The sequence below is a fragment of the Zonotrichia leucophrys genome, chromosome 24 (assembly GCF_028769735.1).
Source record: "Zonotrichia leucophrys gambelii isolate GWCS_2022_RI chromosome 24, RI_Zleu_2.0, whole genome shotgun sequence".
Lineage (NCBI taxonomy): Eukaryota > Metazoa > Chordata > Aves > Passeriformes > Passerellidae > Zonotrichia > Zonotrichia leucophrys.
Window position 1 is genome coordinate 4386173 of NC_088193.1, and position 18863 is coordinate 4405035.

Below are 18863 nucleotides of genomic sequence, written 5' to 3' on the forward strand. Positions count from 1 at the left end.
TTTCATCTTTAGGTGCTTCACAGTGTGAGCTCTGCTGGAGAGGGCACTGCAGGACTCACTTGTTCTTTTCTCATTCCTGCCTGGCCTGAAACATCATGATACATTTGATAAAAGACAAAACACATCTCACTTTTTAAACTTTTTCTTTTTTTCCTTTTGAGAGAGAGACAACCTCCATAATAAAACTCAGTGGAAAAAAAGCTGAAATTAAAAGTCATTTGACAACCACCTTGCCTTCCAACAAGGGAACACGTAATGGCCTTTTTGCAGAGAGACTTGCTAAAATCTGCCTCCAAATGGTTTCCCACACCTGATTACTCACATGTTCACCAACTATTTTCTCCCTACCTAATTATAAAAACGAGGAGGCCAAGGATAGCACAGTTTGAAAGTCCCTGGAAAGCTGAGCTCAGCTTCCAGTTCAGATGGCTTCAGTTCTTTCTCTCTCTCTCTCACCTGCCTCCAGCACCTTTTTACTCCCCCACATCCACCAGATGGTTCAGAACATGCTCAGCCATCCGGGCTGGGGGCCTCAGCAGGGCAGGGGAGGAGCTCCATCCATCCATCCATCCATCCATGGAGCAAGGGCGCCGCTTCCTCGCTGTCTCTCCTCTGACCTCACTGCCAGAGGGCAAATCCTTCCCCTGGCTCTGGTGGAGATGAGCATGCCCAAGTGCTGAGCCAGCAGGTCCCCAGCCATGCAAGCAGGAGTGCTCAGGGTGAGCCAAACGTGGGAAAGGAGCTCCCAGCCCACCCTCAGTCCACGTACTGGGTCCGTCCCAGGTAGGGGATGTCCACGGACTGGATGATCCGGCCCGCCGTGCGCTCCTCAAAGATCACAATCTGCACAGGAGAGAGAAAACCCCTTCTTGCAAAGCCTGAGGGGCTGCAAATATGCTTAGGAGAAGCACATGTGAAGCTCCATTTAAAGAGCTCAGTCAGTGTGGGTCTAACAGGGACTGAGGCTCTGCCTTGGGGATGAAGCAGCATCACATCAGGTTTGCATTGATCTCCAACCTGGTGCAGAGCTGTGAAGTTCAGCTGCCATCCCTGTCAGCCTTTAATGGCTCTCAGAGCCAGCTTTGGAGCACCTTCCCTGGTTTTCAGAGATCTCAGGAGCCAGCACTGTCCTTCCCCTCTACTGCACTTTCAGCACTGTCCTTCCCCTCTACTGCACTGGCTGTCCTGTGCGTGTCTGGCTCTTTGGGACAAGGATCTTTCACAACCCCAACAGGCACAGAGCAATCCCAGCAGTCTCTCACCTCATTGCCCCCTCTCCTTAGCCAGGGCCCAGGAAGGTAAAGAGTTTCCTGAGGTCCAATCTTCCAGTATCTTCCCAGGTTCTGACCATTGACAAACACCACTCCTTTCTCCCAGCCCTGGAATCGAGGCAGAACATGGAATTACTGATGCAGCTCTGCTGCCTCCTTTGCATCCCCACAGGAAACCAAATCTGCTTTCACACTTGTATTCTTTCCAGCCACTTTCTGCAGGTTTTCTGCTTGCTTTCCCTGTGCAAATCCCTGCAGCCAGGGACATTTAAACAAGCCCTGCTGAACAGGAGTTATCCTTAATGTGCTCATTAAAAGGATAATGCTCTCAAAAATGTGCAATTTGTGACTTGTGCTTGTATAGGAAATTTCTTCCCTTTGAACAGACGGGCCTTTATCCCTCCCCAAACATGGAATTTCTGCCCTCACCTCTTTCCCAGGTGACAGAAAAACTGAATTGCTGCTGGCTGGCCTGATTTACAGCAAACAGAATTTCCCCAATACATAGAAAAGTGAGCAGAACAGTAAGGCTGGGCACAAGGTTGGCTCTAAGGGAGGGAAATCAGAGGAGGAAGTTTGATAATATTTAAAATTTCATCTGAAGTTCTATGCAGTCTCCCACAGAAGCATGACAGGAATACTAACTCCCATGCCATGGCCACAAAGAAGTGACTCAGTGTCACACTGAGGAGACAGGAATAAAACAAGGCCCTCCTTTATTTGCTGTGCCCATTACTCCTCTGCAACTAGCAAACACCATTTACATTCAAGCAAAATAAGACTGAAGTGGTCACTGGCAGCTCTGCAGGGTCAGTTTTCTCACAGGACCTCTCCAGACTGAACAGATTTACCTGGAGGAAACCCTCAGAATAATCCCCTAAGAGAGAAGGGGAGGCTACAGACACACAGATCAGTCAGAGCTGTTGCACAAGTCTCTCTAACCAGTTTTTTTTTTTTTTAATTTGACCAAGAAGAGTCAGGACTTGCCTGCAGCTTCAGGAAGGTGTCCTGTGGCTGCTGCTCTATCCACAGCCTCCCGCGGAAGAACGCCGGCCCCACGAAATAATCCGGGACTGAGCTCCAGCCAGACGCCTGCTGCAGGCTGCAAGAGAGGGACAGCTCACAGCCCACAGGGCCACCTGCCTGTCCCCAGCAGCTACAGCCCTGCCAGGCCCAGCTGGGCTGCAGAGGATCCCTGGGGCTGTCACCACCTCTGATGGCACCACTCCAATGGTTTTTACAAGAGTGTGTGGTGATGGGACAAAGGGGAAAGGGTTCAGGCTGGCAGAGAGCAGGCTGGGATTGGATACTGAGAAAGAATTCTTCCCTGTGAGGGTGTGAGGCCCTGGCAAAGGCTGCCCAGAGTATCTGTGGCTGCCCCATCCCTGCAAGTGCCCAAGGCCAGGCTGGAGCACCCTGGGATGGTGGAAGGGGTCCCTGCCCATGGTGAGAGGATCTCAAAGGTCCCTTCCACCCAAACCACTCTGGGATAAAAGCTCTGCTTCACACGGACTGCTGAGGATCCTCCAGATCTGCCAGGGTGCTTGAAATGCCTGTGGCTTGCTAAAGGAGACTGCAGAACTGACAGGATTCAAAGCAGACACTCCTGCCACAGCTCGGGCCAGGAACACAAACACATCCCTGCAGTGTGCAGTAACCAGGGGCAGAAATCTGACAGCATTTCTTACCTGGGGCAACAGTTTGGGAGCAGGGCAAAAGCAGAAGAGCAAATAAGGAGAGCAGAATCCCACAGAAGCCTTGAGCTGCTGTAAGAACATGTTCCCTGCAGCCCTTACAAACTGCAGCTCTTGGACTGGGGCAAGTTATTGATCCAGTGCAGCCTGGCTGCTACTGAATTATTCAACTAAAAGCCTGTGACAGCTCCTTTCACAACACTGCTCTCCCTCCTCCCTGAGGGGACTGGGAGCTGATTGTGTTTCAGTGCTGCTGGTCAGCAGCCAGGAGCTCAGGCGAGTGGTGACTAATCTTGCTTTTGTTTGGCCATGGCAGCTCACTTGCTTTAATGCTCCTCACTGGAAATATTCCTCTAACACCCTGCAGTCCAAAAGGCTCTGAGCTACCCCATCAATAAGAATCCTTCAGGTAGCCCCTCAGCACCTGGTAAAACTGCCCTGAGGCATTTCAGAATGAATTTTCCCTTTTAAAAGCCTTTTTGGTTTAACGTGGCTTCTCTCTCTCCCTCCTACACAAAATGGGGCAGCTGTGATATCTTGGGGGATATAAGCACATAAGTTGCTTGCTGGTATTAAAAACATCACTGAAAAGAGTCTCTGGATGGTGGCCAGAGTCCATAGGGCATCTGCTGCCTGAAACATTTGCTGAGGTTTTCTCTGTGTGCTGACAGAGGCTCTTCAACATCCCCCTGCTAAATTTCCTCCCTCGAATTAAAGCAAAACAACATAAAAGAGAGGGAGCCATCTGGATTGTTAATGCACTATCAGTAGCTTTCTAGAATTAATCCATCCCTTGCCAGGCTGAATTACTAAATATATCAGCCAGATTGGTAATTTCCAGAAAAACCCAAAATTTCCAGCATGTGGGTGTGAGGGGATCCTTCCCTTTGGATAAGCCTGGATTTACCTACCTGATCTCACCCTGCTGCAAGGAAATCTTTAAACCCTGCACAGTGGGATTAGATTTCTCCTTAAATGATGGTTTGGATCAGCTGGCACCAGTTCCTGCACTATTTCAGGTAAAAGTATCAACAAAAGTATCAGAGCAAAAATCCACCTCCCCACTGTTACCTCATTTAGCTGCTCCCCATTAGACACTGCACTGCTGGAAAGCAGGTGGTTTGAATGAAGAAAAAAGGTTAAAATCCCACAAAAAAAGGACTTTGTGGAAAAAAAAAATAAAGGTTAAAAATCCCACAAACCTTTTCATGAAGGCAGGTTTCATCTCCAAGCTGTAAATCTTGAAGTTCCTCAAGGGGGTTTTATTCAAGAAGATGTCACCAATTAAGCCTGTGAGAGCAATGGGGGTAATGAGGAGTTGAGGAACAGCTAAAGCTGATGCATTTTGCTATTTGAATCTGAGGAACAGCAGGAGATGGAAAGCAGCCACGTTCTGCAATGGAATTAGAGTCCATATGGTCCCATTGCTCATGCAGCCTGAGTGGGGAGCATCTCCAAACTCTGTCCTCTCCATTCCCTCCTTTGCTCAGCTCTGCAGGGCTCCAACCCTCCCAGCAGAACCCCCTGGGATGTGCTGGGGCTTCTGGGGATGCTGGGGTTGGAGCTGACCATGCACAGAATTTGTTTTAAAGCAGTCAATCACTTTTTAAAGCAGTCAGTCACTTTTTAAAGCAGTCAGTCACTTCTCTAACAGGCACAGCAAAACACAACTGAGCCAGCACCAACGCCCAGGGCTGCTCCAGGGCTTTTCAGCCCAGGATTTTAAGGCATCTGTAGAAGTCATTCACCTTTAGCAGCTTTTTGTTGAAGGCAAAGGCTGCTCCTAATCACAGCTCTGAGGTTTATGCAACGTTTCTGCTTTAAATAAAATCGATACAGTCACGTGCCTAACTCCATTAATCCATTTTATAGAGCTTTTGCACATAGTTCCCCACTAAAATAGAATCAACCCCTTCCAGCCCCACCACTGTGTGTGATAGGCTTGAGCATTTCAGTCAATTCTGCTCCAGGGGATGCAGTTCCCTCCTCCTGACATTGTGTGAGCTTTTAAATGGTGTGATTCTCAAATATCAACCTCTCCAGGGAAAACACAGATTAAAAAAAGGTATTTTCCTTCCCTCCCTGTGAAGTGATATGCTCAGAGAGCAAGAGAAAGGGAGCTGAGAATCACCTAGGAAACCCAGAGCAGAGCAAAGAGTCATTGATAGCCTGGGTTTAGCTGTACCCTTATAAAATAAACCCTGGTGCACTGAGCAGCCACTGCTGCTCCTCTGAGCACTGCAGACAGGGGGGAGGATGATTTTTAAAATTCCCACTGTGTTGTAGCCCAGCTCCCCCACATACACAGTGTTAACAAACACCTGCAGAACAGAGCACAGGAGAGCAGAGCTCATCACTGATGTCACAATCACATCCCTCAAATGGGTTTGGGCAGGAAATTGTCTTTGATTGAACCTAGAACTCAAGTGTCCATAATTGTCAGCACAGGTGGAATAAAATAATCAAAATATTCTCAGGACATTCAACATTCTGATAATTCTGTTTAAATCTAAGTTCTGCTTTAATTCTGTTTAAATATAAATATTTAGCAAAGTGGAACTGGAAATTAGCAACCAGAAGTTGCTCTGATGAATAGAGCTCATCAGTGATGTCACAATCACATCCCTCAGATGGGTTTGGGCAGGAAATTGTCTTTGATTGAACCTAGAACTCAGGTGTCCATAACTGTGCCATTGTCAGTGCAGGTGGAATAAAATAATCAAAATATTCTCAGGACATTCAACATTCTGATGTTTAAAGACGTTACAAGTTTTAGCAAAATGGAACTGGAAATTAGCAACTGAAGTTGTTCTGATGAGCAGAGCTCATCAATGATGTCAGAATCACATTCATGTCTCTGAACCTAGAACTCAGGTGTCCATAACTGTGCCACCTTTGTGTCAGCAAAGGTGGGAATAAAATATTCAAAATATTCTGAGGACACTCAACATCTAATTACAGTTTTAGTAAAGAGGAACTAGAAATTAGCAACTGAAGTTGTCTGATGAGTAGAGCTCATCATGATGTCACAGTCCATCCTCACTGGGTTTGGCAGAATGTCTATTGAACCTAGAACTCAGGTGTCCATAACTGTGCCACTGTCAGCAAAGGTGGGAATAAAATATTCAAAATATTCTCAGGACACTCAACATTCTGATGTTACAGGTTTTAGTAAAGTGGAACTAGAAATTAGCAACTGAAGTTGCTCTGATGAGCAGAGCTCAACACTGATGTCACAATCCCATCCCTCAGCTGGGTTTGGGCAGGAATTGTCTCTGATCCAGACCCACCTTTCCTCTGCTCGTTCAGTGCTGGCCCATAATTGACACGGCCCCGGTTCTCCACCAGCAGCCTCAGCTGCCTGAAGCCCTGCTGGAAAGGGAAAAGGACAAACATCAGCTGCACCAGCCCTGCCCTCAGCTCAGGTGCTGAGGGGGGAAATGGCACCACCTTTGGCAGCTGCCATTTATAAATTTACTCTCAAGTTCTCTATTATTGCTGCTGCTGCTTTTTAATGAAGCAATGAGACTATCTTGGTTAAGAATTTATTGTTTAGATAAACATCAGTCTCAGAGGCTGTGAGATTCTAAAGGAGTAAGCAGCTGGCTATGAAGCAATCACAAGTTCTTTGTTACAAGACAATACATAACTTACTAATCTAATAGACAGATTTTGCTTTACTAATTTATCACCTTTCCTTTTATTCTGCTTTACTAACATCACCTTTCCTTACTTCTACTGCACTGTGGATGCTTTTACTTAATAGGCTGCTGTCCCACATGCACACATATGCTTCTGTTATAACTTCTAAACTCTTAGTTAATCTATACAACAACACTCTACACTATAAACCCTTCACTATCTCATCAATAGTTTCCTGTATTATAAACCCTTCCCCATCTTATCAGTTTCCTATATTATGAACCCTTCACCATCTTACCCAAGAGTTTCCTACATTATAAACCATTCACATCAATACAGTTTCCTACATTATAAACCCTTCACCATTTTATCAATAGTTTCCTATTTTATAAACCCTTCACCATTTTATCAAGTTTCCTATTTTATAAACCCTTCACCATCTTATCAATAGTTTCCTCCTTCACAATTTTATCAAGTTTCCTACATTTTAAACCCTTCACCATCTTATTAATAGTTTCCTACATTTTAAACCCTTCACAATTTTATCAAGTTTCCTACATTTTAAACCCTTCACCATCTTATCAATAGTTTCTTACATTTTAAACTCTTCAGCATCTTATCAATACAGTTTCCTACATTATAAACCTTTCACCATTTTATCAATAGTTTCCTATTTTATAAACCCTTCACCATATTATCAATCATTTCCTACATTTTAAACCCTTCACAATTTTATCAAGTTTCCTACATTTTAAACCCTTCACCATCTTATCAATAGTTTCTTACATTTTAAACTCTTCAGCATCTTATCAATACAGTTTCTTACATTATAAACCTTCACTATTTTATCAGTAGTTTCCTACACTACAAACCCTTCACCATCTCATCAGTTTCCTATATTATGAACCCTTCAGCATCTTATCAATACAGTTTCTTACATTATAAACCTTTCACCATTTTATCAATAGTTTCCTACACTATAAACCCTTCAGAATCAGTTTCCTACATTTTAAACCCTTCACCATTTTATCAATAGTTTCCTATTTTATAAACCCTTCATCTTATCAATAGTTTCCTCCTTCACAATTTTATCAAGTTTCCTACATTTTAAACCCTTCACCATCTTATCAATTTCCTATATTATGAACCCTTCACCATCTTATCAATAGTTTCCTACATTTTAAACCCTTCACCATCTTATCAATAGTTTCTTACATTTTAAACCCTTCACCATTTTATCAATAGTTTCCTACACTATAAACCCTTCACCATTTTATCAATAGTTTCCTACACTATAAACCCTTCAGAATCAAACAGTTTCCTACATTTTAAACCCTTCACCATTTTATCAAGTTTCCTACACTATAAACCCTTCACATCAATACAGTTTCCTACATTATAAACCCTTCACCATCTTACCCAATTCAGTTTCTCACTTAAGGAATATTCTTACTTACAACTATAGAAACAAAAGTTCATGATTTTTCTACTTAATGTCTGTGTAATTTATTTTTACATCAATCCAAGGCTGCAGACCAAACCCTGCTGTATCTGTAGAAGTTTCTGTCTTTCCCTTTCCCACAGTTCTCTACTGCAAACAGTGAGGAACTCACAGCCTTTGCACAGATTTCTGAGTTGTTTTGTTTGGTTTTTTTTTATCCTGAATTTTTAATTCCCATTTTAACAGCACCCACAGAGGCAGAAATGGAGTTTGACACAGGACAGGCTCGTGCCATAAACTCTCCCACAAGCCCTAAGAACAACAGAGCACCCTCAGCTGCTCCCACAGCCACACAGCTCTGCAGAAATGGGCTCAATCAATACAGAGTCCTTAGTGCCAGCTTCTGCCAGGGTAAAACTGCTCTCAGAGCTGAAGAGAGACATTCCTCCTCATTTAATTTGAGACCCAAGAGCCTCCAAAGCCCCTTAAAACCTGCTTTGTGCTAAGGAAGAAGCAGCCTGCAGAGATTTAATCTGCAATAACAGGGTACAGGTACTCAGTGTTGGGGCTGTGTAAGAAGGCTGGCAAATTTTCTGCAGCAAGCACTGCAATAACTTCAATTTTCTTCATGGAAAAGCATTCAGACCCCACTTTTCAATCACCAATGGTAACCTGGCAGTGAAATCCCATTATTTGTGTCTGATTAGGGTACCAAGCTAGTCTGGGGTAGAGGTGGTGCCTTTCTGAGCTTTCTCCCTCTTCAGTGATCTTGTTACCCACACCCTGAGCAATCCCCTGGAGTTACCTGTCCCTCAGGAATGGAGAGCTCCACTGAGTTGTAGTCCAGCTCCCCCACATACACAGTGTTCACAAACACCTGCAGAACAGAGCACAGGAGAGCAGAGCTCATCACTGATGGCACAGTCACATCCTCAGATGGGTTTGGGCAGGAAATTGTATCTGCTTCAACCTAAAACTCAAATGTCCATAACTGTGTCACTGTCAGGCGGGAATCAAATAATCAAAATATTCTCAGGGCATTCAACATTCTGATGTTTAAAGATGTTACAGGTTTTACAAAGTGGAACTATAAATTAGCAGCTGGAAGTTGCTCTGATGAGCAGAGCAACTGCTCATCACTGATGTCAGAATTACATCCCTCCAGCTGGATTGGGGCAGGAAATTGTATCTGCTTGAACCTAGAACTCAGGTGTCCACAACTGTGTCACTGCCAGCACAGGTGGGAATAAAAGAATCAAAATATTTTCAGGACATTCAACATTCTGATGTTTAAATATAAGATTTAGCAAAGTGGAACTATAAATTAGCAACTGAAAGTTGCTCTGATGAGCAGAGCAACTGCTCATCACTGATGTCAGAATTACATCCCTCAGCTGGGTTTGGGCAGGAAATTGTCTCTGCTTCAAACTACAACTCAAGTGTCCATAACTATTTCACTGTCAGGTGGAAATAAAATAATCAAAATATTCTCAGAACATTCAACATTCTGATGGTCAAATATGTTATAAGTTTTAGCAAAGTGAAACTGGAAATTTAATTAGAAGCTATAATAAGGGTTTAGGGCTTAGCAAAGAAGTGGAAATTCAGGTTTTCTCCCCATTTGCTGCTTCCACCCATCCTGAGTTAGCCCTGTGCCCCTACCTAAGCATCGTCCTAACTGTGCCACTGTCAGCGCAGGTGGGAATAAAATAATAAAAATATTCTCAGAATATTCAACATTCTGATGTTTAAATATAAGTTTTAGCAAAGTGGAACTATAAATTAGCAACTGAAAGTTGCTCTGATGAGCAGAGCAACTGCTCATCACTGATGTCAGAATCACATCCCTCAGCTGGGTTTGGGCAGGAAATTGTCTCTGCTTCAACCTAAAACTCAAATGTCCATAACTGTGCCACTGTCAGGTGGGAATAAAATAATCAAAATATTCTCAGAATATTCAACATTCTGATGGTCAAATATGTTATAAGTTTTAGCCAAGCGGAACTGGAAATTTAATTAGAAGCTATAATAAGGGTTTAGGGCTTAGCAAAGAAGTGGAAATTCAGGTTTTCTCCCCATTTGCTGCTTCCACCCATCCTGAGTTAGCCCTGTGCCCCTACCTAAGCATCGTCCTAACTGTGCCACTGTCAGTGCAGGTGGGAATAAAATAATCAAAATATTTTCAGGACATTCAACATTCTGATGTTTAAATATAAGTTTTAGCAAAGTGGAACTATAAATTAGCAACTGAAAGTTGCTCAGAGCAACTGCTCATCAGTGATGTCAGAATCACATCCTTCAGCTGGGTTTGGGCAGGAAATTGTCTCTGCTTCAAGCTACAACTCAAGTGTCCATAATTGTCAGCAGAGGTGGGAATAAAATAATCCAAATATTCTGAGAACATTCAACATTCTGATGTTCAAAGATGTTCTAAGTTTTAGCAACTCAAATGTCCATAACTGTGTCACTGTGCCATGTCAGATAGGAATAAAATAATCAAAATATTCTGAGAACATCCAACATTCTGATGTTTAAAGATGTTACAGGTTTTAGCAAAGTGGAACTGGAAATTTAATTAGAAGTTATAAGGGTTTGGGGCTTAGCTGAGAAGTGCAAATTTGATGTTTTGTCCCCATTTGCTGCCTCACCCACCCTGAGTGAGCCCTGTGCCCCTACCTGTGCCCGTGTGGGAATAAAATAATCAAAATATTCTCAGGACATCCAACATTCTGTTGTTTTACAAGTTTTAGCAAAGTGGAACTGGAAATTTAATTCGAAGCTGTGAGGGTTTTTTGCTTAGCTGAGCAGTGGAAATGTGCTGTTTTCCCCCACGAGTGAGCCCTGTGCCCCTACCTGAGCCCGGTCCCGGACGTGGTCCCTGCTGTGCAGGTGTCCCCCCCCAAAAATGACAGTCTCATAGAGCACATATCCATAGGGCTGCCCAATGCTGTCGTTCAGGGGCAGATTCTCCATGTTCACAGGGAACTCTGACTTGATGGGCTGCAGGGGAGAGGCAAATTCAACATCAGGAGTGGAAATTCCTGTAGGGGCAGCTCATTTACAGCTTCGCTCTGCCACACGTGAGAGCCTCCAACCCAAAATCCCTCCTGACCAAAGGACCAGAAAAAGGAGCCAAAGATTTGCAAAAGTGCAATTCCAAGAGAACAGAAGGAGCAGTGAAAAAAGGGAGATAAAATTCAACATCAGGAGTGGAAATTCTTGTAGGGGCAGCTCATTCAAAGCTTCGCTCTGCCACAGGTGGGAGAGAGCCTCCAAACTCTGCTCCAACCCAAAATCCCTCCTGACCAAAGTATCATAAAAACGAGCCAAAGATTTGCAAAAAAGCAATTCCAAGAGAAGGAGCAGTGAAAAAGCTGAGATAAAAGATTTGCTGCTTTTGAATATCCTTGGTAAAAAATCCCCCAACCTCATCCTTTTGGGATAAGGCAGAGCACAAACTGCTCTAAAAGTTGATGCTTTTTAGGTCTGGGATGCAGTGAAAGAGGTGTCAGTACCTGCAGAACTGCTGGCAGCACATCCCACAGAGAGATGTACTGGTGCAAGAGGATGGCACCATAGGAGGCCTTGCTCTCAATCATGGGAGGCAGAGGAAGGGGCTGGCCTGGGGTGCAAAATGAGAGATGGAACAAAGATTTCAGACAACACAAATTCAGGATCCCTCCCTTGAATTCAAGATACCTCCCCCCTAGATCTCCTTTGTCCTCCCATCCTTAATTCCCAACCAAGCAGAGCCCCAGAAGGGCCAGTTTCAGTAATTCCCAATCCATCTCCAGTTTCAGTAATTCCCAACCAAGCAGAGCCCCAGAAGGGCCAGTTTCAGTAATTCCCAATCCATCTCCAGTTTCAGTAATTCCCAATCCATCCCCAGTTTCAGTAATTCCCAATCCATCCCCAGTTTCAGTAATTCCCAATCCATCCCCAGTTTCAGTAATTCCCAATCCATCTCCAGTTTCAGTAATTCCCAATCCATCTCCAATTTCAGTAATTCCCATCCAAGGACAACCCCAGAAGGGTCAGTTTCAATAATTTCCTATCTATCCCCAATTTCAATAATTCCCAATCCATCCCCAGTTTCAATAATTCCCAATCCATCCCCAGTTTCAGTAACTCTCAATCCATCTCCAGTTTCAGTAATTCCCAATCATTCCAGTTTCAATAATTCCCAACCATCCCCAGTTTCCATAATTCCCAACAATTCCAGTTTCAATAATTCCCAACCATCCCCAGTTTCAATAATTCCCAACCATTCCAGTTTCAATAATTCCCAACCATCCCCAGTTTCAATAATTCCCAATCATTCCAGTTTCAATAATTCCCAACCATCCCCAGTTTCAATAATTCCCAACCATTCCAGTTTCAATAATTCCCAACCATCCCCAGTTTCAATAATTCCCAATCATTCCAGTTTCAATAATTCCCAACCATCCCCAGTTTCAATAATTCCCAACCATCCCCAGTTTCAATAATTCCCAACCATCCCCAGTTTCAATAATTCCCAACCATTCCAGTTTCAATAATTCCCAATCATTCCAGTTTCAATAATTCCCAACCATCCCCAGTTTCAATAATCCCCAACCATTCCAGTTTCAATAATTCCCAACCATTCCAGTTTCAATAATTCCCAACCATTCCAGTTTCAATAATTCCCAACCATTCCAGTTTCAATAATTCCCAACCATCCCCAGTTTCAATAATTCCCAACCATTCCAGTTTCAATAATTCCCAACCATCCCCAGTTACAATAATTCCCAATCATCCCCAGTTTCAATAATTCCCAACCACTCCAGTTTCAATAATCCCCAACCATTCCAGTTTCAGTAATTCCCAACCCATCCCCAGTTTCAATAATTCCCAACCATCTCCAGTTTCAATAATTCCCAATTCATCCCCAGTTTCAATAATTCCCAACCATTCCAGTTTCAATAATTCCCAACCATTCCAGTTTCAATAATTCCCAACCATCCCCAGTTTCAATAATTCCCAATCATTCCAGTTTCAATAATTCCCAACCATCCCCAGTTTCAGTAATTCCCAACTATTCCAGTTTCAATAATTCCCAACCATTCCAGTTTCAATAATTCCCAACCATTCCAATTTCAATGATTCCCAATCATTCCAGTTTCAATAATTCCCAATCATCCCCAGTTTCAATAATTCCCAACCATTCCAGTTTCAATAATTCCCAACCATCCCCAGTTTCAATAATTCCCAACCATTCCAGTTTCAATAATTCCCAACCATTCCCAGTTTCAATAATTCCCAACCATTCCAGTTTCAGTAATTCCCAATCCATCCCCAGTTTCAGTAATTCCCAATCCATCCCCAGTTTCAGTAATTCCCAATCCATCTCCAGTTTCAGTAATTCCCAATCCATCTCCAATTTCAGTAATTCCCATCCAAGGACAACCCCAGAAGGGTCAGTTTCAATAATTTCCTATCTATCCCCAATTTCAATAATTCCCAATCCATCCCCAGTTTCAAAAATTTTCAACAAAGCAGAGTCCCAGAAAGGCCAATGTCAAAAATTCCCAAGAAGAGCCCAAGAAGGGCCAGTTTCAATTAATTCCTAATCCATCCCTAGTTTCAATAATTCCCAAGCAATCAGAGCTCCAGAAGTGCCAGTTTCAATAATTCCCAACCATCCCCAGTTTCAATAATTCCCAACCATTCCAGTTTCAATAATTCCCAACCATCCCCAGTTTCAATAATCCCCAACCATTCCAGTTTCAGTAATTTCCAACCATTCCAGTTTCAATAATCCCCAACCATCCCCAGTTTCAATAATTCTCAATCATTCCAGTTTCAATAATTCCCAACCATTCCAGTTTCAATAATTCCCAACCATTCCAGTTTCAATAATCCCCAACCATTCCAGTTTCAATAATTCCCAACCATCCCCAGTTACAATAATTCCCAATCCATCCCCAGTTTCAATAATTCCCAACCATTCCAGTTTCAATAATTCCCAACCATCCCAGTTTCAGTAATTCCCAACTATTCCAGTTTCAGTAATTCCCAACCATTCCAGTTTCAATAATTCCCAACCATTCCAGTTTCAATAATTCCCAACAATTCCAGTTTCAATAATTCCCAACCATCCCCAGTTTCAATAATTCCCAACCATCCCCAGTTTCAATAATTCCCAACCATTCCAGTTTCAATAATTCCCAACCATCCCCAGTTTCAATAATTCCCAACCATCCCCAGTTTCAATAATTCCCAACCATTCCAGTTTCAATAATTCCCAACCATTCCAGTTTCAATAATTCCCAACCATTCCAGTTTCAATAATTCCCAACCATCCCCAGTTTCAATAATTCCCAACCATTCCAGTTTCAATAATTCCCAACCATCCCCAGTTTCAATAATCCCCAACCATTCCAGTTTCAATAATTCCCAATTCATCCCCAATTTCAATAATTCCCAACCATCCCCAGTTTCAATAATTCCCAACCATTCCAGTTTCAATAATTCCCAACCATTCCAGTGTCAATAATTCAGTGCTGTGACTCCTGGGTTGCTGATTACCAATGACCATGCTGAAGAGTTGTCTCAGCTTGAAGAATTTGGATGTGTAGTCCCCAGCCTCTGTCAGCACAGCATCATAATCTGGAAAAGCAGAACAGCAGCATGTGTTTTAAAAACATAAAAAAAAAAAAAAAATCATAAAAAAAAAGCATCAAGCTGCTCTGGGATGGCTTCATGAAAGAAATAAAAGCCCCAGGCACAATTTTCATGGCATTGTCTGCAGCATGGAAATCTGTACACTTTAATCTGAGTGAACATCACTAAACAGCCACAAAATTCCTTAAATTAGAGAAGAGCCATTCACACTTTCAGAGATCTAATTTGCACATATCCAGAATTTCACACAGGATAAAGTCAACAATTAACTATTTTAACCATGGGCTGTTGGGATGAAAAGAGATTTATGGTAAAATTTGACTTGGTAAAATTTAAAAAATGGGGTTTTGGATCATCATCTCTCCCTAGAAAAAGGAGATGTCAGTTAATAATCTGTGACAGCTCAGTTTAAAATTCAGAATAAGGGAATCCCCCACTTCCTGGAATGGCTGGGAATTGGAATCATTCATGTAAACTCCATTTTAGACAGGAATTTACTTCTGAGCTGTGTTCTACCTCATCCCTCAGGACAAAGTGGTTGTGCTGATCACTCCTGAGCGTGGCTGGTGACTGTCCCAGGCCAGGGCAGGCAGAGCTGCACAGGCAAACCAAACTCACCATAACTGGTGACATCTGACTTGTACTCATCAGCGTCCAGAGCCCCGCTCATGAAACCAAAGTTGGTGCCTCCATGGAACATGTAGAGGTTGATGGATGCTCCTGTTTTGAGGATGCTTTCTACAGTATTCACCATCTCTGCAAAGGAAAAAAAAGAGATTTTTTGCAGTGCCAGGGAGGCCACAGGCACAAATCTGGGGCAGGAATTCAAATCAGCCATTCCTGGGCAGTCACAGTGATTTGTGTTGTGATTTGCATTTTGCCCTCAGGAAGGGGCAGCAAATCTACTGATGCATTTAAATGCTAAATCTATGTATAATACTAATAATACTAATACTAATAATAATCTGAATTATCTGAATTATTTGAATGTATTTAATATTTAATCCTCTTCTCCAGGTGAAAAAGGGGTAAAGCAAGAGGCCTCCAGCAGGAATTTTGCTTTTAAGAAGAAGAGTTACAAAGACTCCCCAGCCAGACTAATGACCCAATTACACAGACAATTGCAGGAAGATGAAAGTTGTTAAACCAGTCCTGTGTAGCTCTGCTTTCCCTGCTCTTTACATGCCCTGAGGGTTTGTATTTTTTTTTTTAGGAGTAGCCTTCCAAATGAGCTTTTAACCTGGAGAGGGTGCTGCACTCACAAGGGGCTGAAATTCGCCACAAAATGTTCTACAAGGACAGCGTTTGGTGCTCACCATCTGCATCAAAGACATAGTGAGGGCCTCCCCAGTTATCAAACCAGCCAGTCCAGTACTCCATCACCATCTTGGGCTGGTCTTTCTGTCAAGAGAAAAACAAGAGTTCAAATGGATCCAGGACAGGCCTGCAGCCACCCCTTTGTTCTGCAGCAGCATTGTTGAAACAAGAGGAGGAGTAGGACGAGAAGAGGGAAGAGGAGGAGGAAAAAGGAGGAGAAAAGGAGGAGAAAAGGAGGAGAAAAGGAGGAGAAAAGGAGGAGAAAAGGAGAAGAAAAGGAGAAGAAAAGGAGAAGAAAAGGAGAAGAAAAGGAGAAGAAAAGGAGAAGAGAAGGAGAAGAGAAGGAGAAGAGAAGGAGAAGAGAAGGAGAAGAGAAGGAGAAGAGAAGGAGAAGAGAAGGAGAAGAGAGAGAAAGAGGAAGAAGAGGAAGGAGAAAGAGAAGAGAAAAAGAAGGGAAAGAGAAGGAGAAGGAGGAGAAGAGAAGGAGAAGAGAGAAAGAAAGGAGAAGAAAAGGAGGAGAAAAGGAGGAGAAAAGGAGGAGAAAAGGAGGAGAAAAGGAGGAGAAAAGGAGGAGAAAAGGAGGAGAAAAGGAGGAGAAAAGGAGGAGAAAAGGAGGAGAAAAGGAGGAGAAAAGGAGGAGAAAAGGAGAAGAAAAGGAGAAGAAAAGGAGAAGAAAAGGAGAAGAAAAGGAGGAAAGGGAGAGGGAGAAGGGGAAAAGAGAAGGAGGAAGGAGAAGAAAAGGAGAAGGAGGAGAAGGAGGAGTTTATTTCCTGACTCCAATATTTATAGATTTTCAAAAGTGACAGTGGATTGGAGGATGAAATTGTCACCTCTCCAATGACACTGGACAACCAACAGTCCATCAAATTTCTTCTCCTCCAGAGAGGAATGTACAAACAATAATTTTTTTAATTATTTACACAAAACTGTGTGAGAAACTCCATTACAAGCATGCAAACATCAGAAGGCTCAGAAGAACAGGGTGACAGCATGGTGCCATGGTTTTACAGGAGTATTTTCTTCTCAACTGGCACAGCCCAAAAGGCACCTGAGGAGCTCTGAACAAGGAGCTGTGGGCCAGCAATGCCCAGAACAGACAAGCAGAGCTTTGTGCTACTCACAAAGCACAGAGCACACAATCAGGTGCTGTCAAACACTGCTGGATGCTGCTGCTTGGCAGAGCTGGAGCAAAGGGACAAACCAACTGTCAGTGTTTAGTTCTTGCTAAAAACACCCATTTATAAATGTCTGCTTATCTGCCACGCCACTGGCAGCTGAGAGCTTGCAGGTGCAGGGCAGCCAGAGCCTGCCAAGGTACAGCAGCAGACCTGAGCTGCTTTAATGCCTTTTTAATGCTGCATATGGTGCTGGCAGGGAAGAATTTGCAGGAATTAGGTCTTCATTAAAGGCTCTGCACACAGAGCAATTGCTTCCCATTTGTCAGTGCCTGGCAGCTCCCTGAGGCCCTGCAGATCCCTCCTGTCCCCATGGCATGGGCAGGGCAGTGTGTGCTCAGCCTGGCTGCCCCTCCAGCCTCCTGGGCTTTAATTCCAGGCACTTTTGTGGCAGGGGTTTTGTTTAATGCCACAGGAATTGGCTGAGGTAAGTGGCATTAAAGAAACTCGTGTTTCATTAGGAGAAAACAACTGCTTGTAATCATCTGAACATCCCTGGAAATACATTTAATCAATCCATCCCCAGTGAACCAGGCAAAGAAGGGATTTGATCACATTCTGGAACAAAAACTCATAACAAGGAAAAGATAAAACAGCTTCAGAACCCTTACAAACACTTCCTATCTCATAATTGGTGTGGCAAAGGAGGAAAGGAGGAGCTGGGGAAGGTGCCACCTTGTGCTCATTTGCAAGGTTTGGGCAATTTTGGCAGACCTAAAGGAGGTGAAAGCATTTCCAGCAGAGCCAGCAGAGGGCCAGAAAACAAATGCAATCTGTAGGATTGAACATGCAGCATGGCAGCAGGGCTCACTCCAGAGCCAAGAGGTGAGCAGAGAATTGATCAGGGCTGGGGCAGATCCCAGCTGCTCACATCCTCCTTCTGCAGCCAGCAGAGCACAGGGAAAGAGCACAGAGGGGGTAAAAAGAGAGATAACATCTGATTAACCCCAAACCTGCCACTCCCTCAGAACAATCAGGGCACTGTTCACACCAAGTGTTCATTAATTAATGAATTCCCTCCCTGAGGCAAACCTTTGATAGCACAGAGGGGTTAAAAATGCTCAAATGACACAGTAAAACCTCATCAATCTGAATGAGGCCCTGGAAGTGCACAGACAAAGAGCACCCACAGCATCAGGGCGAAAGAGTTTGGGAAAAAGATGATGGAAATTCAAGAGAGAGATTTGATAATTGTGCACTGGGATGCTCTGGGTATCACTTGAACAAGTCTAACCCCTACCAGCTTAACACAGGGCACAGCTGGATGAAAATCCTTTTTAGAAGGACAACAGGATATTTAAATCCTCCTTCCCTCATTCCAGGAAGGACAATTTTGGCAGGAGAAGCTTCAATCCTCCTTCCCTAAATCCAGGAGGATTTGGCCTCGTGAGAAGGAAGCCCCAAACCAACACACAAATCCCAAACAGAGTGTCAGCTTCACTTCCAGTGCTGGCAAACATGGATGAGCAAAATGTTTCTGCAGCTCACCTGCACTGTGTCCAGGTATTTCAGCAGCCCAGGCTCCAGCTTCTGAAAGTTAACAGTGGCCAGTGCTAGTGGGAAAGGAAAAATGTGTTAATTTACACTCATCCAAAATGTCTCATCATCTCCTCAGGCCAGCAGGAGGGAACTGCAACACCTCCTGAACCCCCAAAACAACCTCCTCAGAAACTCCCAC

The 18863-nt window shown here is 43.5% G+C and overlaps 1 protein-coding gene across 7 annotated transcripts in view; it reads right to left on the bottom strand.

Annotated features, from left to right (window-relative positions):
* Positions 1-126: 126 nt before the first annotated feature.
* Positions 127-18863, bottom strand: part of LOC135457469 (beta-galactosidase-1-like protein 2) — a 38359-nt gene continuing 19622 nt past the window's right edge. For 4 of the 7 annotated variants that reach the window (XM_064732074.1, XM_064732071.1, XM_064732069.1 and 1 more), the window contains 12 exons: positions 18674-18738; positions 16010-16094; positions 15312-15449; positions 14598-14678; positions 11564-11670; positions 10902-11048; positions 8854-8925; positions 6256-6337; positions 4168-4255; positions 2259-2373; positions 1263-1379; positions 127-843 (listed from right to left, as the gene is read on the bottom strand). In XM_064732074.1, coding sequence (XP_064588144.1) covers positions 757-843; positions 1263-1379; positions 2259-2373; positions 4168-4255; positions 6256-6337; positions 8854-8925; positions 10902-11048; positions 11564-11670; positions 14598-14678; positions 15312-15449; positions 16010-16094; positions 18674-18738 — 1184 coding nt within the window. In that variant the 3' untranslated portion in view covers positions 127-756. The remainder of the gene's footprint in view (positions 844-1262; positions 1380-2258; positions 2374-4167; positions 4256-6255; positions 6338-8853; positions 8926-10901; positions 11049-11563; positions 11671-14597; positions 14679-15311; positions 15450-16009; positions 16095-18673; positions 18739-18863) is intronic. The other 3 variants (XM_064732076.1, XM_064732073.1, XM_064732070.1) reach the window with 1 other exon arrangement.